This window comes from Oncorhynchus keta, chromosome 21 (assembly GCF_023373465.1).
Source record: "Oncorhynchus keta strain PuntledgeMale-10-30-2019 chromosome 21, Oket_V2, whole genome shotgun sequence".
Taxonomy (NCBI): domain Eukaryota; kingdom Metazoa; phylum Chordata; class Actinopteri; order Salmoniformes; family Salmonidae; genus Oncorhynchus; species Oncorhynchus keta.
The window spans coordinates 38198694-38219026 of NC_068441.1; the positions used below are offsets into that span (position 1 = coordinate 38198694).

Here is a 20333-nt window from a genome sequence, read left to right on the forward strand (position 1 = left end):
AGTGTTTTTGAGGCCTATAGTATACTATAATAATTACTGTAGTATTTTTTCAGAAATTACTGTAGTATTTACTTTAGTGTTTTTGTTTTATTATATTTTACATAGAAGTGGAGGCTTTATCCTTGAGGAAACATACCGGAGAAATACTAAAATAATGTTTGTCTATAATGGTTACACTGTGCATTTGGAAATAATTCAGACCCCTTGACTTTTTCCACATTTTATTATATTACAGCATTATCCTAAAATTGATTAAATTGTTCCCCCCATTATCAATCTACACACAATACCCAATAATGACAAAGCAAAAACAGATTTACATAAGTATTCAGTCTCTTTACTCAGTACTTTGTTGAAGCACCTTTGGCAGCGATTATAGCCTTGAGTCTTCTTGGGTTTGACGCTACAAGCTTGGCACACCTGTATTTGAGGACTTTTCCCCCATTTCTTCTCTGCAGACCCACTCAAGCCCTGTCAGCTTGGATGGGGAGCGTCGCTGCACAGCTATTTTCAGGTCTGTCCAGAGATGTTCAATCGAATTAAAGTCCGGGCTCTGGCTGGGCCAATCAAGGACATTAAGAGACTGAAGCCCTTCCTGCATTGTCTTGGCTGTTTGCTTAGGGTCGTTGTCCTGTTGGAAGGTGAACTTTTGCCCAAGTCTGAGGTCCTGAGCGCTCTGAAGCAGTCCCTGATGCTGAAAAACATCCTCACAGCATGATGCTGCCACGACAATGCTTCACCGTAGGGATGGTGCAAGGTTTCCTCCAGATGTGACACTTGGCATTCAGGCCAACGAGTTCAATCTTGGTTTCATCAGACCATAGAATCTTGTTTTTCATAGTCTGAGAGTCCTTTAGGTGCCTTTTGGCAAACTCCAAGCGGGCTGGAATGGTTTCCATCTGGCCACTCTACCATAAAGGCCTGATTGGTGGTGCTTCCCTTCTGGAAGGTTCTCCCATTTTCACAGAGGAATTCTGGAGCTCTGTCAGAGTGACCATCAGGTTCTTGGTCTACTCCCTGACCAAAGCCCTTCTTCCCTGATTGCTCAGTTAGGCCGTTCGGCCAGCTCTAGGAAGAGTCTTGGTGGTTCCAAACATCTTCCATTTATGAATGATGGAGGCCACTGCGTTCTTGGTACCCTTCCCTGGATCCGTTCCTTCGAAACAATCCTGTCTCGGAGCTCTACGGACAATTCCTTCGACCTCATGGCTTGGTTTTTGCTCTGACATTTACCGTCAACTGTGGGACCTTATATAGACAGCTGTGTGCCTTTCCAAATCATGTCCAATCAGTTGAATTTACCACAGGTGGACTCCAATCAAGTTGTAGACACATCTAAAGGGAGATTCATGGAAACAGGATGCACCTGAGCTCAATTTCGAGTCTCATAGCAAAGGGTCTGAATACTTATGTAAATAAGGTATTTCTGTGTTTTATTTTTAATACATTTTCAAAATGTCTAAAAACCTGTTTTCGCTTTGTCATTATGAGTTATTGTCTGTAGATTGACAAGGATTTTTATTTAATACATTTTAAAATAAGGCTGTAATGTAGCAACTTGTGGATAAAGGGAAGGGGTCTGAATACTTTATGAATGCATTGTACATGTTCTCCCTACTCTTCTGTTGACACAATGGGCTGCTGGGCAAAGATAAACTATTTTTAATCCTTATTTATTGGTTTTAGACTCCCATCAGGGCTTTTGCTGTAGGGCACTCTTAGCCAGTATTAGCCAATTAAACTCAACTCCATGATGGAGTTGACCAGCAACTAATGTGGGCAGACTGGATCTCCGACATCACATAAAATTAAGTTTTTATTAAAAACTATCTGATTTCAGCTCTCAAAGAATACCCTGCAATTACACACAACATTGTTCTGTAATTTTACCTCCTACTTTTTCTTGACTGAAAATCTCTCTCACCAATGTAGCAAGACCATAAATGTAATGGTAAGGCAGGTTTGCTGTGCTATGGCCAAGAGGGGGGCAGCAGCTGGTCAATCCAACTCTGTAATCTCAGGGCCTCTTTCACTACCATGAAAAATACTTCAAGAAGAGCAAACACATGCATGTTGTCTTAACGAAAAGTCCTATTCTAGTTTGTAAATTACAATGTAAATCTGTTATGTTGGCTAAAAAATACATCAGATCCTTCTCAGGTATCAGGGCTACAAATAGCGTACTATTACCGGTAGTTACCGTAGCTACAATACTGTAGGACTGTTAATCTCAGTGTAATAAAAACCAGTTGAAGGAGGTAATACAACTAGTGAATCTGGTTCAATGTAGAGGAGGCCTGATACCTCTATCTATATGGATCTAATTTTGAGTGTCTAGACTCTAGAGAGAGAGAGAGAGCAACTTCTGCAGAAAATGTGTCTGTGCGTGCATGTGTGTGAGCTTGCATTTGTGTCGGGTCAAACAGGTGCAGGTGGTAAAAATGAGGACACTTGGCATACTACGGTTTATTGTAGAATGAATGAAAGTTCATATACAGCAGTTACATCTGGTGTATATTTGATCAATCTAGAAGAAAAAGAAACGCACACCTATTTAGGCGAGGTGCTGGCTAGCAGAGTAGAAAAATTGAAAATTAACAAACAACAATACAAATCATACAAATGGAAAAAAAACATGAACATTCTAAGGTCTTGTGTACCTGAACAGACATGAACATTCCTAGGTCTCCTGAACTGTGTGTACCTGAACAGACATGAACATTCCTAGGTCTCCTGAACTGTGTGTACCTGAACAGACATGAACATTCCTAGGTCTCCTGAACTGTGTGTACCTGAACAGACATGAACATTCCTAGGTCTCCTGAACTGTGTGTACCTGAACAGACATGAACATTCCTAGGTCTCCTGAACTGTGTGTACCTGAACAGACATGAACATTCCTAGGTCTCCTGAACTGTGTGTACCTGAACAGACATGAACATTCCTAGGTCTCCTGTACTGTGTCTACCTGAACAGACATGAACATTCTTAGGTCTCCTGTACTGTGTGTACCTGAACAGACATGAACATTCCTAGGTCTCCTGAACTGTGTGTACCTGAACAGACATGAACATTCCTAGGTCTCCTGAACTGTTTGTACCTGAAAAGACATGAACATTCCTAGGTCTCCTGAACTGTTTGTACCTGAACAGACATGAACATTCTTAGGTCTCCTGAACTGTGTGTACCTGAACAGACATGAACATTCCTAGGTCTCCTGAACTGTTTGTACCTGAACAGACATGAACATTCCTAGGTCTCCTGAACTGTGTGTACCTGAACAGACATGAACATTCCTAGGTCTCCTGAACTGTTTGTACCTGAACAGACATGAACATTCCTAGGTCTCCTGAACTGTTTGTACCTGAACAGACATGAACATTCTTAGGTCTCCTGTACTGTATGTACCTGAACAGACATGAACATTCTCAGGTCTCTTGGAGTGTGTGTACCTGAACAGACATGAACATTCTTAGGTCTCCTATACTGTGTGTAGCTGAAAAGACATGAGATTAAATATTTATCAAATCAAATCATAGCAAATTTTATTGGTCACATACACATGATTAGGAGATGTTATTGCAAGTGTAGTGAAATGCTTGTGCGTCTAGTTCAGACAGTGCAGCAATATCTAATAAGTAATATCTAACAATTCCACAACAAATACCCAATACACACAAATCTAAGTAAAGGAATGGAATAAGAATATAGAACTATATGGATGAGCAATGTCAGAGCGACATAGGCTAAGATGCAATAGATAGCATGTAATACAGTGTATATATACATATGAGATTAGAATTTCAGCTTTTCAGCATTTCAGCTTTGTGACTCGAGAGCCCAACAAAGGCTTGACTGTTCTGAGGCGTGTAGAGAGATCTTCTGAGATCTCCTGTTTTCAAAGAATCATGTGGTTTGGTTCCCTCTCTCTCAAACTCTCGACCCCCGTAGAGCTGTGCTGTGCCCACATCCTCCCCCTGTACGACCCCCACCTAGATCATGTTTCTTCCCATATACCCCTCAGCCCACACAGACTCCAAAGAACCAAGCACTATAGCCATGCAGTTCTGGGCAGTAACAAGTTACTTTTACAGAAAGCCTTGGCTTAGCTGCAGCAAGGAACATTGTTAATGTAAGAAACTATCTCGCAAGGTGACGCCAAACGCCACGTTCAATATAGCAATTATATAACAACAACCTATGTAATGACATTTTAAAATTATGATTAAAAAAATCATAATTTGCCCATCTACACACAATACCCAATAATGTCAGAGTGAAAACATGTTTTTAGACATTTTTGCAAATTTATTGAAAATGAAACATAATTTACATAAGTATTCATACCCATGAGTCAATAACTGTTTGAATCACCTTTGGATGCGATTACAGCTGTGAGTCTTTCTGGGTAAATCTGTAAGAGCTTTGCACACCTAGATTGTACAATATTTGAACATTACAGACATTTTCAAGTCTTTCCATAGATTTTCAAGCTGATTTAAGTCAAAACTGTAACTGGGCCTCTCAGGAACATTCGATGTCGTCTTGGTAACCTAGTGGTTAGAGCGTTGGGCTAGTAACCAAAAGCTTGCAAGTTCATATCCCTGAGCTGACAAGGTACAAATCTGTCATTCTGCCCCTGAACAGGCAGTTAACCCACTGTTCCTAGGCTGTCATTGAAAATAAGAATTTGTTCTTAACTGACTTGCCTACTCAGTCATGTGTTGTGTTGATTTGCCCCAAACATAACGCTTTGTATTCAGCAACATAAAGTTAATTTCTTTGCCACAATTTTTGCTGTTTTACTTTAGTGACTTTTTTAATTCTGTACAGGCTTCCTTCTTGTCATTCTGTCATTTAGGGTAGTATTGTGGAGTAACGCCAATGTTGTTGATCCATCCTCAGTTTTCTCTTATCACAGCCATTAAACTCTGTCACCATTGACCTCACAGTGAAATCCCTGAGTGGTTTCCATCCTGTATCTTTGTAATGACTGGGTGTATTTATACACCATCCAAAGTGTAATTAATAACGTCACCATGTTTATAGGGATATTCAATGTCTGCTTTTATTCCCATCTACCAATAATTGCCCTTCGTTGAGGGGCATTGGAAAACCTCAGAGTTGAGGTAGTCATTCAAAAATCATGTTAAACACTATTATTGTGCACAGCGTCCATGCAACAGAGTCCATGCAACTTATTATGCGACTTGTTAAGCGCATTTTTACTCCTGAACTTATTTAGGCTTGCCATAACAAAGGGATTGAATACTTAATGACTCAAAGACATTTCCGTTAATTCATTTTTTATTAATTTGTAAAAATGTATAAAATCATTCCACTTATGGGGTATTGTGTGTAGTCCAGTGATCATAAAAATCTAAACGTAATCCATTTTTAATTCAGGCTGTAACACAACAAAATGTGGAGAAAGTCAAGGGGTGTGAATACTTTCTGAAGGCACTTTACAGTGTATCTGGGTAATGTTCTTACTGAATGGAAATTTGGAAATTAAATTAAAATTGAATTCTATTCCCTAGCTAGTGTGTGAAGTAAATATATTAAAGGTGGCCCATATAACCAAGGCATAAAAGGGGGTATTATGGCAGATCGGGGGGTTTGGTCAAGACGTTTACCCAGATCAGACACGGACAGAGAAGGATTAGCTCAGTTTCAAGGGTGTTTATTTAAATAATAGATCAAAAAGAAAATGATGGGTCTCCTCTATGAGAACCTCTCTGGGATGCCATCTTCTGGGATTCTGGGTCTGGCTGTATCCTGTCGGGCACAAAACTCACCTCCCTCTTGTTACCTCTGCAACCATCAACAATAACACAGGAGTCCTTTCTGACAGAAGTACTCATTAAGCATCATTGTTGGTTGGCTGTATATTGATTTAACATGAACTGGAGTTAAGGTAGCTGGATCTGCAGCTGTGCTCCAGTACTCAGTGCTGCTGCAGCTGGTCTAGGTCACACACCTGGGCAGAGCGGTTCGGGTTAGGAGAGGTGATCCACACTTGGCAATTGTGCAAACTAGTCACACCAGAAAAAAATGAGGTCTTGATTTTAAATGTGTTGGTATAAAACAATACAATATAGTGCTAAAATAGTGTTGACAAGTACTATTCATACGGACTCTAAATACTTTTGATCTTGACTGAAATTTCTATTCCGGTGGTTCTAGAAGTCCAGAGGTTGGTTGAGACATAAAGTCATTGTTGATATTATGAAATTGTTTCACTTTCTGTTGGTCCATGAGTTTGACCTTATTCAGAATGAGGGCTATCGCTGGTGGAGTAAGTCTCAAAAACTAGTGAAATGTTTTTTAAAAAGTGTCTGAACACTTCTACAGCATGCCATTTACATCAAGAGTAGAGATTTTGTTAAAGAGGAATATAGAAGAATAGTTAGACATACCGCATAACACGTTTTAAGTTAGGAGTATAAAGTTACCGTAAAATGTATTTATTTTATGTTTTATTTTATGTGTTAATATTGCATGAATCAGTGATCTCTTAAGTGGCAAATACAGACAAAACCTAACAAACAATCAACAAGAGGACATACATCTAATGTATTATTTGGGGAAATCTTCTGACGTAATGTCTTTACTGCAAGTGTGTGTGTGTGTGTGTGTGTGTGTGTGTGTGTGTGTGTGTGTGTGTGTGTGTGTGTGTGTGTGTGTGTGTGTGTGTGTGTGTGTGTGTGTGTGTGTGTGTGTGTGTGTGTGTGTGTGTGTGTGTGTGTGTGTGTGTGTGTGCGATAGGCCTGGTGTGTGGCTGTGTGTTGCCCAGGCAACACTTGGCCATGTTACTTCAGTTCCTCCCCTGTTCTCTGGCAGATGCTTGAAGGGAAAATAAATCACTTTTGCCGACCCTCAGCTAACACTCGACATACACCACAAGTCCACAGCCACTCAAGATGACCCCATTGGGACTGGTATGGATAATGGTGTGTTTGATGACAACAGGTAGGACCACAATATTCTGTCTACCCACTGTCATCAAGTTCTTCTCTGTTGAGTCCTCAGGAACAGCGTTAGACCCACCTTGACAACTAGTGCAAGTCAGAATGTTAAATGTGTGTGTTATTTATTTGCTTAATGTAGTGTTGAAGAGGCCCCTGTGTTTTCTTTAAGTTTCTTTATATAAAGTTCTTTAAAATATTTAAGTGATATGATGTTTTAGTCTGCGATGATTAAATAACAGTAAATAAAACAGTATGCTGGAGCCAAAATGCACAGACCCTCAATATTGTCTTCAAGACATGACGGAAATTCAAAGACGACCAAGAGCTATTCTTAAATCCAGAGAGCTCTGCAGTTAAGATATGTATACATATTTCTGTGACACATTACATATAAAGAAGCCAAGTGAAACATTTCAGCAGTGTCTCGCACAATGTTTGCTTCATAATGTCGCCTTTATAGATAAGTCTCTCCACTAACCTTTCATTTGTGTTTCTTCATGGTTCCAAGGCGCTGTCATTTAACATTTCCACTATTGCAAAACGACTGGTTTGATGATAGTATTGGTTTGTGTCTGTTCAGGTTTTTTTTTTCTTTTTCATTTTACATTGAACAGGCTCAAACCTTCTGTTTTCTTTCTATCTCGCTTGATGTGCAGTATTTCATGTATAATTTACCTGATTTAATAAACAGGTGTCCACAATACTGGTGAAAGCACAATAATTCATTTATATTGACGCACAAGCAGACAATGTTTCAATCTTATGTCAGGTAAGAATATTGTAGGACAGCGTACGTGTTACGGACGTCCATCATGTCTTCTTATTATTTTGATCTCTGTCCAGCACGCAAAAATGTCAATAGGACCTCATTCCATCAGTATTGTTTATATACTGTATGTCTCCTTTGATGTGGTAGCAGTTTGTTTAGCAAAACTAAACCTCCATTCACCTCTCCTATCCCAGTGTCCTGCCAGACACTTTCAGAGCCCGACTTTGTCCGCTACCCCAGGATCAACGACACAGAGGTCCTCACCTGTGAGTGTTCCAGCCGCTCCTGCCAGACGGTCTTCTGGTTCCGCACTCTCCACAACAACCTTGACATCCAGTTCCTCCTTCTCAGCCTCAACAATGCTGGCCGGACCAACCACGAAGCCAGTGTGGACAAACACCGGTTCCAGGCCAGTAAGCGGGATGGGGGAAGCAAGATGACTTTCACACTGCACATCATCAACATAAGTTCAGAGGACGCAGGGCTGTACACCTGTGTGCTCCAGAACCAGAAAGAGAACGAGCTGTGGAGGCCAGGAGTTCTTCTCAGACCTGGAGGTGAGAGGAACCCATTTCCCTGCATGGCACTGACGCTTCCCATTCTTCTTATGGCTAAATAGAAGGGTTAGGTAGGTTACTTTCTAAATGTAATCTTTTGCAGATACTAGTTACCTGTCCAAAATTGCAAGTAGTAACGTAACTTTTGGATTAACCAAACTCAGCAACTAATCGGATTACTTTCAGTTAGTTTTAGATTACTTTGCAATATATAACTTTTTCGGCGACCCGACCAAATTCACATAGAAATGTGATTTATAGATCTGTCATTCTCATTGAAAGCAAGTCTAATAGATATAGATCTGATCTATGTGCGCTCGTTTTTGGGTCTTTTGCTTTCAGTTTTATACACCAGCTGAAAATACAATATTTTTGGTTATGGAAAATATATTTCACAGCAGTTTAGATGGTACAATGATTCTCTACCCCCCTCAAACTTAACTCTGGACCTCGAAGCCAGTTCTTCTGCTTTAGACCTGGGACACCTGCTGGGTGCAATTATAATCATGTAGAACAGAAAACCAGCTGACTCCAGACCTCATGGGGTAAGAGTTGAATACCCCCGCTCTACACTATATTTGCTTGTTTTTTCACATGAACTGAGATTAGGCAAATTAGAAGAAAACAGAAATGACACCCCGCCTGTGTTTTGATATAAATAAATAAAAAGATGAGGGATTGGCCAGGAGAAATGTAACCATTCTCAGATCAATAGACAGAGCTATGGATGCAAGGACTGACCATCCATATCAAAATGATTGTTTTAACCACGTTTTGGGGCTATACAGTGTTGGTTCACATTTATATTACGGCTTCTCATGGGGTGTGACAGTTGAACTAAACTCGTGAGGCATTTATAAGTTATATTCTTCAAGAAGCAATGGGTATATATAATACATGTTTAAGTCCAGTGGATGTAGCAACTACTGATGGTCCCTTTGAGTCTTATTTTGGAATCAGAACGAATTAGATTGAGCAATAAAAGCCCCACTCATGGTCTTCTTAAATGTAAATAGTTTATGACAGTATGGAGCACAATACCACAGAGGAGTTTAGAAAGTGGGAACTCTTCAAACTTGAATTTCATAGACTGGGATCTGCACTATGCAGCTGTAGCAAGAGCGCATTTTTCACTGATGATCCACTGGTCGCAAAAACAATGATTGATAGACAGCTTAAACTTCTTAAATTCAATCATTATTGGGTTAAAATACACATATACATTTGTGAACAGACATCCACAACACAACAACCACAACCCGTAAGGTGCAAATAGATCAATGAGAGAGTGTGTGATTCACATACATGTGCTATGTAGATATCAATAATAAGTGATATCCGTATCACCCCGTAGGCTACACCACTGCTGTCGTCCTCACCTCCAAGCATTTATTCCAATTTGATCATCTGATGGGTAGTCGATTTGGATGCTGATAGAGTTCGCAAGACAGAGCTTGGAATGTACATACAACATTTTCCCGCTATCCATCAAATGCATTTGGTCTTATGGTCAGACTCCCTCAGGTGGAACAAATTGAGCTTTTTTTCGGAGCTGATTTGAATGTCATTGAGAAAACAGAAAGGTGTCAAAGATTGTTTTCATAAACCTCCTTTCTGAATTTAATCCTAGAAGTAATCATCTAGTTTTTCAAAAGTATCTGTAATCTGAACTCTGGTTATGTAACACGTTACATAGTTTCCATAACGGATTTCATGTCATCTGTTACCTCCCAACCCTGCAGATTAGAGATGAGAAGGTTCCTGAATTAATCCAGAATTCCTAAATTTACAACCTAGAACCAGGGACACAACTTTCACTGGGGACGGGGGGGGGACATGTCATATTGAAATTTCCTATTTGTCCCCCCCAGTTTTATCATTGGAATGTGATACAAAACGAGGCAACGTGGTTTCAAGCATTTATTTGTCTGGCAAAATAAAAAATATATAAAAAATATGACCCCCCCTCCACTTCTAAAACCAAAGTTGTGCTCCTGCCTATAACTACACTGAACAAAAATATAAATGCAACATGCAACAATTGCAACGATTTGACTAAGTTACAGTTCATATAAGGAAATCAGTCAATTGAAGAAAAACATTTTTTTAGGCCCTAATGTATAGATTTCCCATGACTGGGCAGAGGCACAGCAATAGGTTGGCCAGGGAGGGCATAGGCCCACCCACTTGGGAGTCAGGTCCAACCACTGGGGAAACAGGCCCAGCCAATCAGTGTAAGTTTTTCCCCACAAAAGGGCTTTATTACAGGGCTTTATACAGAAATAATCCTTAGTTTCATCAGCTGTCCGGGTGATTGGTCTCAGACGATCCCGCTGGTGAAGAAGCCGGATGTGGAGGCCCTTGGCTGGCGTGGTTACACGTGGTCTGCGGTTGTGAGGCCAGTTGGACATACTATCAAATTCTCTAAAAAGAGGTTGGAGGCGGCTCGTGGTAGTGAAATGAACATTAAATGATCTGGCAACAGCTCTGGTGGACATTCGTAACGCAAGTTGTCCGCCGTAACGTTTGTTGAAAATCTTACTAAGAAGCTAAGATCCAAGATTGTTTTTTTAAAATAGGAGAAATTAAAAAATAGGAGAAAGATTGTTCAAACAATGCTTCTCTGTGTATTGGATTTTAGTGATACTGTTAACATACATGCAGAAACCTCTAAATGAAAAGCCTTGGGCACAGTCTACCATTCCGCAATACGTTTATACAGACTTTGTCGTCTGTAAAAAGAGAGCTGCATTCTCTTTTATTTATTTACAAAGCAATCTGACAGAAACTCCTTCTATATGTAACATCATTAATTAAGATAAGAGTCATAAATTACCAAACCCGTTCACAGGAATAGATAACACTTGAGATCCCTTCAGTCTCCACAGATTTGGGAAAATCTGCATTTAGTTTTTTTGCCCCTAATTTCTGAAAAAAAAAATGCAGAGTTCACTGCAGCTACATGTACTGGTGCCACTCTTGTAAAATAGATTTTTAATCTCAATGTGACTCCCTGTTTAAATGAAGGTTAAATACAATTCCTGCAGTCAGCATGCCAATTGCATGCTCCCTCAAAACTTGAGACATCTGTGGCATTGAGTTCTGTGACAAAACTGCACATTTTAGAGTGGCCTTTATTGTCCCCAGCACAAGGTGCACCTGGGTAATGATCATGCTGTTTAATCAGCTTCTTTATATGCCACACTTGTCAGGTGCATCTATTATCTTGGCAAAGAAGAAATGCTCACTAACAAATTTCTGCACGAAATTGGAGAGAAATTATTTTTTGTGCGTATGGAAAATTTCTGGGATCTTTTATTTCAGCTCATGAAAAATGGGACCAACACTTTACATGTTGAGTTTATATTTTTGTTCAGTATAGTTACACAACAGTAACTATAACTCTCTTACACTATACTCCTGTATTATCTTTTGAATGGCCTGAGAACAGACCAATTTCCTGATTTTCCATGGTCTACACTCTTGGAATAAAGGGTTCTTCAGCTGTCCCCATAAGCGAACCCTTATCCCTTCATAGCGCTAGGTTGGGATTCATTTAATTTCTAGTGAAGTTAATATTATTTTACACCGGTTGCAGATCCATTTCCAAGCTTCTTCATCTGTCCAAATATCTCTCCATTATCTTTTGTGCATTTTGTCTCTCTCACAGTGTTTCTTATATCCATCACATTGTGTATTTTTGTGACCCACCAGAAACTCGGCCAACATTACTCCCCGTCACAAAGCCTCAGCCCCAAGGCATCCCAAACAGCATCCCAAACGGCCGCTGCACCAAAAGCAACTATCAAACCCCAAAAGGTAAGATTCATAAGTTTAACAAGTCTGTCCAATAAGTTGTTTATTGTAACAGGTTGAATGTTTTAAGCTAAATCCACACAAAGATTATCCCGTTAATTAGTGGTCCCACTCTCTCTTTTGGAGAACCAGGGCTCTGTCTGTAACCCCAATGTTATATAACTAGTTACGTTGACAAGATGTACGTCCCAGCAGTTGAAACATTATTTTACAGATTTTCTGTTGTGTTTCAGGCTGTGGCTCCAAGGTTCTCTGGCCGTTGGTTGGAGTGCTGCTGGCCCTGGCTGTGGCTCCAAGGTTCTATGACCGTTGGTTGGAGTGCTGCTGGCCCTGGCTGTGGCTCCAAGGTTCTCTGGCCGTTGGTTGGAGTGCTGCTGGCCCTGGCTGTGGCTCCAAGGTTCTATGACCGTTGGTTGGAGTGCTGCTGGACCTGGCTGTGGCTCCAAGGTTCTATGACCGTTGGTTGGAGTGCTGCTGGCCCTGGCTGTGGCTCCAAGGTTCTATGACCGTTGGTTGGAGTGCTGCTGGCCCTGGCTGTGGCTCCAAGGTTCTATGACCGTTGGTTGGAGTGCTGCTGGCCCTGGCTGTGGCTCCAAGGTTCTCTGGCCGTTGGTTGGAGTGCTGCTGGCCCTGGCTGTGGCTCCAAGGTTCTCTGGCCGTTGGTTGGAGTGCTGCTGGCCCTGGCTGTGGCTCCAAGGTTCTATGACCGTTGGTTGGAGTGCTGCTGGCCCTGGCTGTGGCTCCAAGGTTCTCTGGCCGTTGGTTGGAGTGCTGCTGGCCCTGGCTGTGGCTCCAAGGTTCTCTGGCCGTTGGTTGGAGTGCTGCTGGCCCTGGCTGTGGCTCCAAGGTTCTATGACCGTTGGTTGGAGTGCTGCTGGCCCTGGCTGTGGCTCCAAGGTTCTCTGGCCGTTGGTTGGAGTGCTGCTGGCCCTGGCTGTGGCTCCAAGGTTCTCTGGCCGTTGGTTGGAGTGCTGCTGGCCCTGGCTGTGGCTCCAAGGTTCTCTGGCCGTTGGTTGGAGTGCTGCTGGCCCTGGCTGTGGCTCCAAGGTTCTCTGGCCGTTGGTTGGAGTGCTGCTGGACCTGGCTGTGGCTCCAAGGTTCTATGACCGTTGGTTGGAGTGCTGCTGGACCTGGCTGTGGCTCCAAGGTTCTCTGGCCGTTGGTTGGAGTGCTGCTGGACCTGGCTGTGGCTTTGATCTCCACACTGTACTACTTCAGCCGTGAGTCTCTTCTCTCCTTCCTTACCTGCCGATAAGTAATGTAGTAATGTAGAAATGTAGTAATGTATTCATGTTTATTACAGTTACTCTGCTGTTGTTCTGAATTTGTTTTTGTATGTGCTACAGGACTACCCAAAAAGTGTCGACATCAGTTTGCCAAGTAAGTTCTCGTGTAAACTTCACAAATCTGTGACGACATCTTCCACTTCTCCTCTCCCCTTTTCTCACAACACAATAAAAGCTATCTTCCTGCTGCTGTATCAATCTCAGGGACTTACTCTTTTTCTAAGAAGTAGATCTGAGCCTGTATTCATAAAGTGTCTCAGAATAGGATCAGTTTGGCCTTTTAGATCACAATGAATACGATTACATGTGATTGATCACTTTCTCTATTTGACAGTGTCTTTGTCCCTGTATTCATCTCTGTGTATTTGACTTTCTTTGACTGTTTATCTGCCTCACAGGAAAGGACTATTGGAGTAATTCAGAACGCCCACACTGCAGACTCAGAGACAGTGCTGTATTTACTGTATGTGTCCTTACAGGGATCTCCTTCCACTTTATGAATCTGAAGACTGTTTTATTAGCATCTTACTTTTCTATTCTTTGTTCATTACAACGAAGAAACAGCCTGAAGTTCCATCTGTCTAAAAGAAAACATTTAGGATTCTGTTCACAATGTTAATGTCTCTGGCTATGGATTTGTAATTAAGGGAATGTATCATATATAAAACCTTTATACTGAGCAGGTATTACTCTCATATGTGCTAGTATTGCACCAATGCTATGCATTCTGCTGCGGTAGCCTAATGTTATGATTATTGGATGTGTGCAACATGTATAGATGATAAATAAAATCTGTAAAAAACTAAAAATTGAATTACTTCATGTCTACGTACTGTCATCTTATCACAGGGACCAGAGAAAATAGTGTGTGTTTGTGTACAGCATAGTGTATATGTGTGAATGTGTGTGTCTACAGCAGAGTGTGCGTGTGTGTGTGCGTGTGTGTTATTTCCTTGTTTAGCTGTTGAGTAGAAGACTTTTAATCTCACTGTGTGTTTAAACACAAACATAATCAAGCCTGCTCTCCACTATTTCACTTCAAATTGCGGAGAGCAGGGACATTCTGTAACACTGTGTATAAAAAGTATTTATTGATGTCAACAACAATATTAGTCTACATGATAAACACACAAAGACAACGACTGTATAAAACAGCATGCACACCTTTATCATTTGAATGGGGTGATAAAACATCTGTCTTCGTTTCTTCGGGTCTCAAATAGTGAACAAGACCCTTTCCTGTGTGACAGAGAGAGAGGAGAGAGAGCGAGCTGCGCACATTGAGATGCTATCGCTCTCTCTATCTCATTGTTCTTTTAACTTTGAGTCCCTCATCTTGACGCTGAAACAAAACAACCGCAGCGCGACCACAGACCACGCCACAGGCAGAGAGAGAAAGAGAAAAGAGAGAGAGAGCGAGAGAGAGAGAGAGAGAGAGAAAGAGAGAGAGAAAGGAACATGAAGTGAAAAGGCATGTGTACATTGTCATCAGACATTACAAAACCCTAAACTTTATTTCAACTCCTGACATTGCACACACATACAGTCGTGGCCAAAAGTTTTGAAAATGAATATACATTTTCAAAGTTTGCTGCTTCAGTGTCTTTAGATATTTTTGTCAGATGTTACTATGGAATACTGAAGTATATTTTGTATGTGTCCTAATAAAAGAAGGGAAAAGTTGACTACAGTGGTTGATGGCAGAAGTGAGCATCAGAAAAGTTCACATGGAATTGTAGTTCATAGTTACACTTTATTTTACAGTGTTTATACCTAATCACTTTGTAATAATTACACCTTGGTTTCTTTGGGATTCATTGAACAAATAATCACTATGTATAGTAGCTGATGAACCATGTTTCTTTGGTATTGCTATCATATAATTTCCTATTAAATAAATAGGAAACACTTTCATTTACACTCTTGGGTAACACTTTGTTTTACAGTCCTGGTACAGGTTCACAACAGTCCTAAGACATTGCATCTATCTGGAATGGTAAGTGGTTATCCTGAAGAGAGATGTGCTGAACATTTCATAGAATCTGAAGATATTCTAAGAATACTAATACATTTACAAGAAATATGAATGCTTGTTGCGGAGCATAATAAAACTTGACATTGAAAACTATAACTGAAAAGTAATCCTGTCATTTAATCTATGATTTCTGTTTGAGCATAGTACAAATAATATATATCACTTACAAATAGTAATATTTAGTAATATATTACAAATATACACTTGAACAAACAATGTAATATCTATCAATGTAATATTAGGATTACATGAAACACAACAGCGCTCCTAAAATTATTCTTCTATTTTATTTGATTTGAAAGATATTTGGAAAAATACGAAAAAAAACAAACAATGATATTGTGATCAGAACAATAGTATTATATTTAGTTAAACACATATATAATCTATAGTTAATCCAGTGTACAAAATGTAATGTAACTATGGTTGAAGATATTATTTTTTATATTTCTTCTATTCTCATCATTTGTAGTATTTGTAATCTCATGACTGTATTTATTTATATTTCCCTTCTGACAATATAATTGTTAACTTGGGCTCATCCATTTCTGTTACTATTGTTACACCAAAAGGCAATCAACAGCAGTGGCAAGAACCACTTTTATTTACATTTGTCATTCTTTCATTTTCCCCAAACTTAAAATCCATACAAATAGCTTTTGGAAGATAAAAAATGATTAAAAGCCAATCATATACACTACAGTCCCCCGTATCACACGTTTGGTAAAATACTATACCAAAAATGTTTCATCAACAAATGGTTATGTACTATAAGAAACACTGAAATATAGTTCACCTTACACAACTAATTAATTAAACAATGCTAGATGAATCATTAGGCAAACATTTCTTATGAAGTGCTGCATACAGTTTAGTCCTAAACAAACACAGACAAGGAATTAGCTAAACTCATAAATGTTAACACAAATCTTCTGAAATAACAGAAACCTTGTCATCCATGAGAATATAAATATCTCTGACAGTTTAAACTGAGTACAAATTATTTTGAAGACTGAATATTTCAAATCTCCCTCTTGAAATATCTCATGTCATTGCCATCAGCATTTCCAAAAACAAACAAGCCCCTTACCAACTAATGTACTCTTGGTTAATTTACAATAGACTGATAGACTTTAACACTATTGTGTTACACATTGTCAATTCTATAAATCTGGTTACAGATTATAGAGTGTGTTTACGTACATGTGTGTGTTTTGTGTCTGTCTGTCTGTCTTTGTCTGTGTCTGTCTGTCTGTTGGTGTTTTGTGTCTGTCTGTGTCTGTCTGTGTCTGTCTGTGTCTGTCTGTCCATTATCTCGCTCTAACGATGACAGACATGGCAAGCTTTGTCACAGCTAGTCAGCCATTGCTACTTACTGTATACTGAGATCATCCAACGGTAGCTTCTTTGTCTCTTTCCTTCCCACAATGCATAGAGCCCCTATAAAGGCAGGGGAAATGATCCTAATACTGCTGCTGTTCCATTTTAAATGAGAGGAGCCTACTTCTGACAGCATTTGAATGGCGAGTTACTCAAACTCTCTGCGTGTCTAATGTGGTCCTAAATATTCAGGGAACTCTCTCTCTCTCTCATAGGCATCCCCTGGTCATCCCTCTAGACACAAACACAAACACACTGTTTGGGGTCGGAGAGCCCTCATTGTGAGTAAGACAGGGAAGCCCAGGTAGGGGTAGAGAGAAAGCACCATGGAGGGTTAGGTGAGTCAACACAGATACAAAGGGATGGAAAGTGGCTAACTGTCAGAGCCCCTATATCTCTGTCTGACTGGCTCTTCCTGGACACCCACCTTCTAACTACAGAACACACCAACACAATGCACAATCCCCCTGTGGTTATGAGTTATTGCGTCACTTACAAACCTACAGTTTCAGGCACTGACATTCAACATGACATTCAGATTTTAGTTACTTTAGGCTACTATAAAGTAAGTAAAAGTCATCTTTCCTTTTCCAAAGTAAAGAAAGGGCATGAGGTGACGCAAGACATGATTGCAACATGAACAAGGTGAGAGGAGCACTTAATTGCATTTCTCAAATGGAAACTTAAATGGAACAGTTGTTATGCCTACAGCCACCGCTAGCACATTTGGTTCCTTGGAAGTTGTGGGAACATATGTTTTTGGTTACACATTGGTTGAGGGATCAAAGCCATAGGTTTCCTGAACAGTAACATGTAACTTTTTTTAAGCATCTGTTCTCGGAACTTTTGTTTTTAGGTTGTAGGGAGATTCTAAGAACGTTTTACTCTGGTTCCTTTAAAGTTTTCCTGGGAAGTTTTATTAATGCTCTGAGAACAGAAATTATGTTATTTGGAGGTTTTTCAATCATTTCGTTAATACTTTCACTGAATGTTTCAATAAGACTTATAATAACACTGCTGTCATACTTTGGGGAAAACTTTTTTTTTACTCCAATGCACAGATAGGACACATGGAAATGAATTTCCTTAGGCATGAATCATACAAACAAATGTATTTTTTATTGTGACACAGCATCAATGAGATACAAATCAGTTCATTTTAGCCTATTTAAACAGAGTCCAGTTCAAAGGAAACAAGCACTCGTTAAGATCAGGTGTGGCCAATTAGTGGGCCAAGACGGCTGAACACACTTAACAAAATAGAGGATAGAGAGAATTTTGTTGATGCTGAGATGGAAATAGAGTACCACAGTATGAGTCATAATACCCATAACACCTAGCGGTCAAACAGAGAAATGGTTCCAATAGTTTTCCACCATTCATTTTTCCCATAGGGGATTTTAAAAACACTTAAAAAAGGGATGTGTTTCGTGTAGGCTGTTTTGATAACTGATGATCTGGACTAGACTGCCTAATCGAGGCAAAGGTAGGAATCTCTGGATTAATTATCTAATGTTAGCTAAATGTACTAATGAATACATTAGCAACATTTCTTTATTGCCAATTCTGTGAACTGTCTTGTGCAAGTTTTAAATTGACACAATACCTTTTAGCAAAGGTGTCATCGAAAGATGACATTTAAGTGTTTCTAAAATCCCATATGGGAAAAATGAATCGTGGAAAAACAGTGGTATAAAGTACTACACAAGTAGTTTTTGAGGTACCTGTGCTTACTCTATTTATATTTTTGACTACTTTTAGTTTTACTTCACTACATTCCTAAAGACATTTTACTCCATCCATTTTCCCTGACATCCAAAAGTACTCATTACATTTTAATGCTTAGCAGGAGCATATCCCTGGTCATCCCTACTGCCTCTGATCTGGCGGACTCACTAAATACATATGCTTCGTTTGTAAATTATGTCTGAGTGTTGAAGTGTGCCACTGGCTTTCCCTAAATAACAAAATATTAATAAAATGGCATCTGGTTTGCTCGATATAATACATTTGAAATGATTTGTACTTTTACTTTTGCTTTTGATACTTAAGTATACTTTAGCAATTAAATGTACTTTTGATACTTGAGTATATTTAAATCCATTTATACTTTTTGTAGTATTTTACTGGGTGATTTTTCACTTGTACTTGACTCATTTTCTATTACGGTATATTTACTTTTACTCAAGTACGACAATTTTCCACCACTGTGAAAAACTATTGGGCCTCCAAGTGGTGCAGTGGTCTAAGGCACTGCATCACAGTGCTAGCTGTGCCACTGGAGATCCTGGTTTGAGTCCAGGCTCTGTCGCAGCCGGCCATCACCGGGCGGCGCTCAATTAGCCCAGTGTCGTTCGGGTTAGGGGAGGGTTTGGCCGGCAGGGACGTTCTTGTCCCATCGCACTCTAGCAACTCCTGTGGCGAGCTGGGTGCAATGCACGCTGACACAGTTGCCATGTGTACAGTGTTTCCTCTGAAACATTGATGCGGCTGGCTTCTGGGTTAAGCGGGCATTGTGTTTCATAGTTCGCATAGGACTCATCTCGACCTTCACCTCTCCTGAGTCCATACGGGAGTTGCAGTGATGAGACAAGACTGTAACTACCAATTGGATACCACGAAATTGTGGAGAATAAGAAGTTAAAGAAAAAAAGGGGAAAAAATTATTGAAACCATTTCCAATGTGGGGCTCTATTTATATATTTAAGCAATAAGGCCCGAGGGGGTGTGGTATGTGGCTAAGGGCTGTTCTTCGGCATGGCGTAACTCAGATTGGCTGTCAGCGCCCGAACCACACAGTTTATAATTTCAAATAACATTCTTAGAATGTTCTCTGAACATTACTAACGTTTTCTTGTGGATTTATGGAAAGTTTTCTTAACGTTTCTTGAACAATTTGAGAACATTACTTTAAATAGAACCATGAGGAAACTTGTAGGAAACGTTATGCTGAAGTACTGAAATTCCCACAGAAGAACGTTGTTTGTTAACGTTCTTGGAACAATTTGAGAACATTACTTTAAATAAAACCATGATGAAACCTGTAGGAAACATTATCCTGAAGTACTGAAATTTGCACCGAAAACATTGTTTCTTGATGTTGTCAATGTCAAACCAGTTGGAGAATGTTCCTAGAACAATACCAACATTTTAATTAAATGTAACCTTGTCTGAACTTTTAGGAAACGTTCTGTTAAAGTACTTTTTTGTCAAGTTCCTTAAATGTGCTCAGAATGTTCCAAAGTCAAGCAATTATCCTGCACCATTCCCGGAAAGTTGTGGGAAGGTTGTATGCAAAATAACTCAACCACGCTCTAACCAAGCTGTAAGAAACATGGTTTTCAGAACGTTATTTGCTAGCTGGGGCGGGTCTTGCGAAGAGAGTGTTGCTTAATATTGCTATATATATATTGATGTTAAACTCATGTTGCTACATTGTTACAGGGTGTAGGTCTATACAGCGTTGCGCCACATGTGATGTCTCTAGGCTGATTGTATGAGTTGGTTTCTGCAGCCTAC

The 20333-nt window shown here is 39.9% G+C and overlaps 1 protein-coding gene and 1 long non-coding RNA gene across 27 annotated transcripts; one reads left to right on the plus strand and one right to left on the minus strand.

The window, feature by feature from the left end:
* Positions 1–3527: 3527 nt before the first annotated feature.
* On the plus strand, positions 3528–14193 carry LOC127910365 (uncharacterized). Of its 26 annotated transcripts, XM_052473843.1 has the most exons (11): positions 3529–6972; positions 7935–8297; positions 12012–12116; positions 12347–12410; positions 12461–12510; positions 12611–12660; positions 12761–12810; positions 12861–12960; positions 13011–13333; positions 13460–13493; positions 13798–14193. In XM_052473843.1, the coding sequence occupies exons 1-11, from the start codon at positions 6924–6926 to the stop codon at positions 13897–13899; spliced, it is 1290 nt and encodes a 429-aa protein (XP_052329803.1). In that variant the 5' UTR covers positions 3529–6923; the 3' UTR covers positions 13900–14193. The 26 variants fall into 26 exon arrangements, with proteins under 26 accessions (XP_052329816.1, XP_052329817.1, XP_052329803.1 ...); XM_052473856.1 differs by lacking the exon at positions 12861–12960 and having other exon boundaries at positions 3528–6972; XM_052473857.1 differs by lacking the exon at positions 12761–12810 and having other exon boundaries at positions 3528–6972; positions 12911–12960.
* On the minus strand, positions 12345–13264 carry LOC127910366 (uncharacterized). Its single transcript, XR_008074551.1, has 3 exons — positions 13194–13264; positions 12544–12743; positions 12345–12443 (listed from the first exon to the last, which is right to left on the minus strand). It is a non-coding gene; the product is annotated as an uncharacterized LOC127910366 (long non-coding RNA).
* Positions 14194–20333: the final 6140 nt, after the last annotated feature.

Excerpts from the sequence above, each read along its gene's own strand:
- LOC127910365 (XM_052473834.1), top strand. The coding sequence starts at position 6,924 with ATGACCCCATTGGGACTGGTATGGATAATGGTGTGTTTGATGACAACA. Across the intron at positions 6,973-7,934 it reads GGTGTGTTTGATGACAACAG|TGTCCTGCCAGACACTTTCA; the intron begins GTAGGACCACAA and ends CTCCTATCCCAG. Across the intron at positions 12,117-12,346 it reads CAACTATCAAACCCCAAAAG|GCTGTGGCTCCAAGGTTCTC; the intron begins GTAAGATTCATA and ends GTTGTGTTTCAG.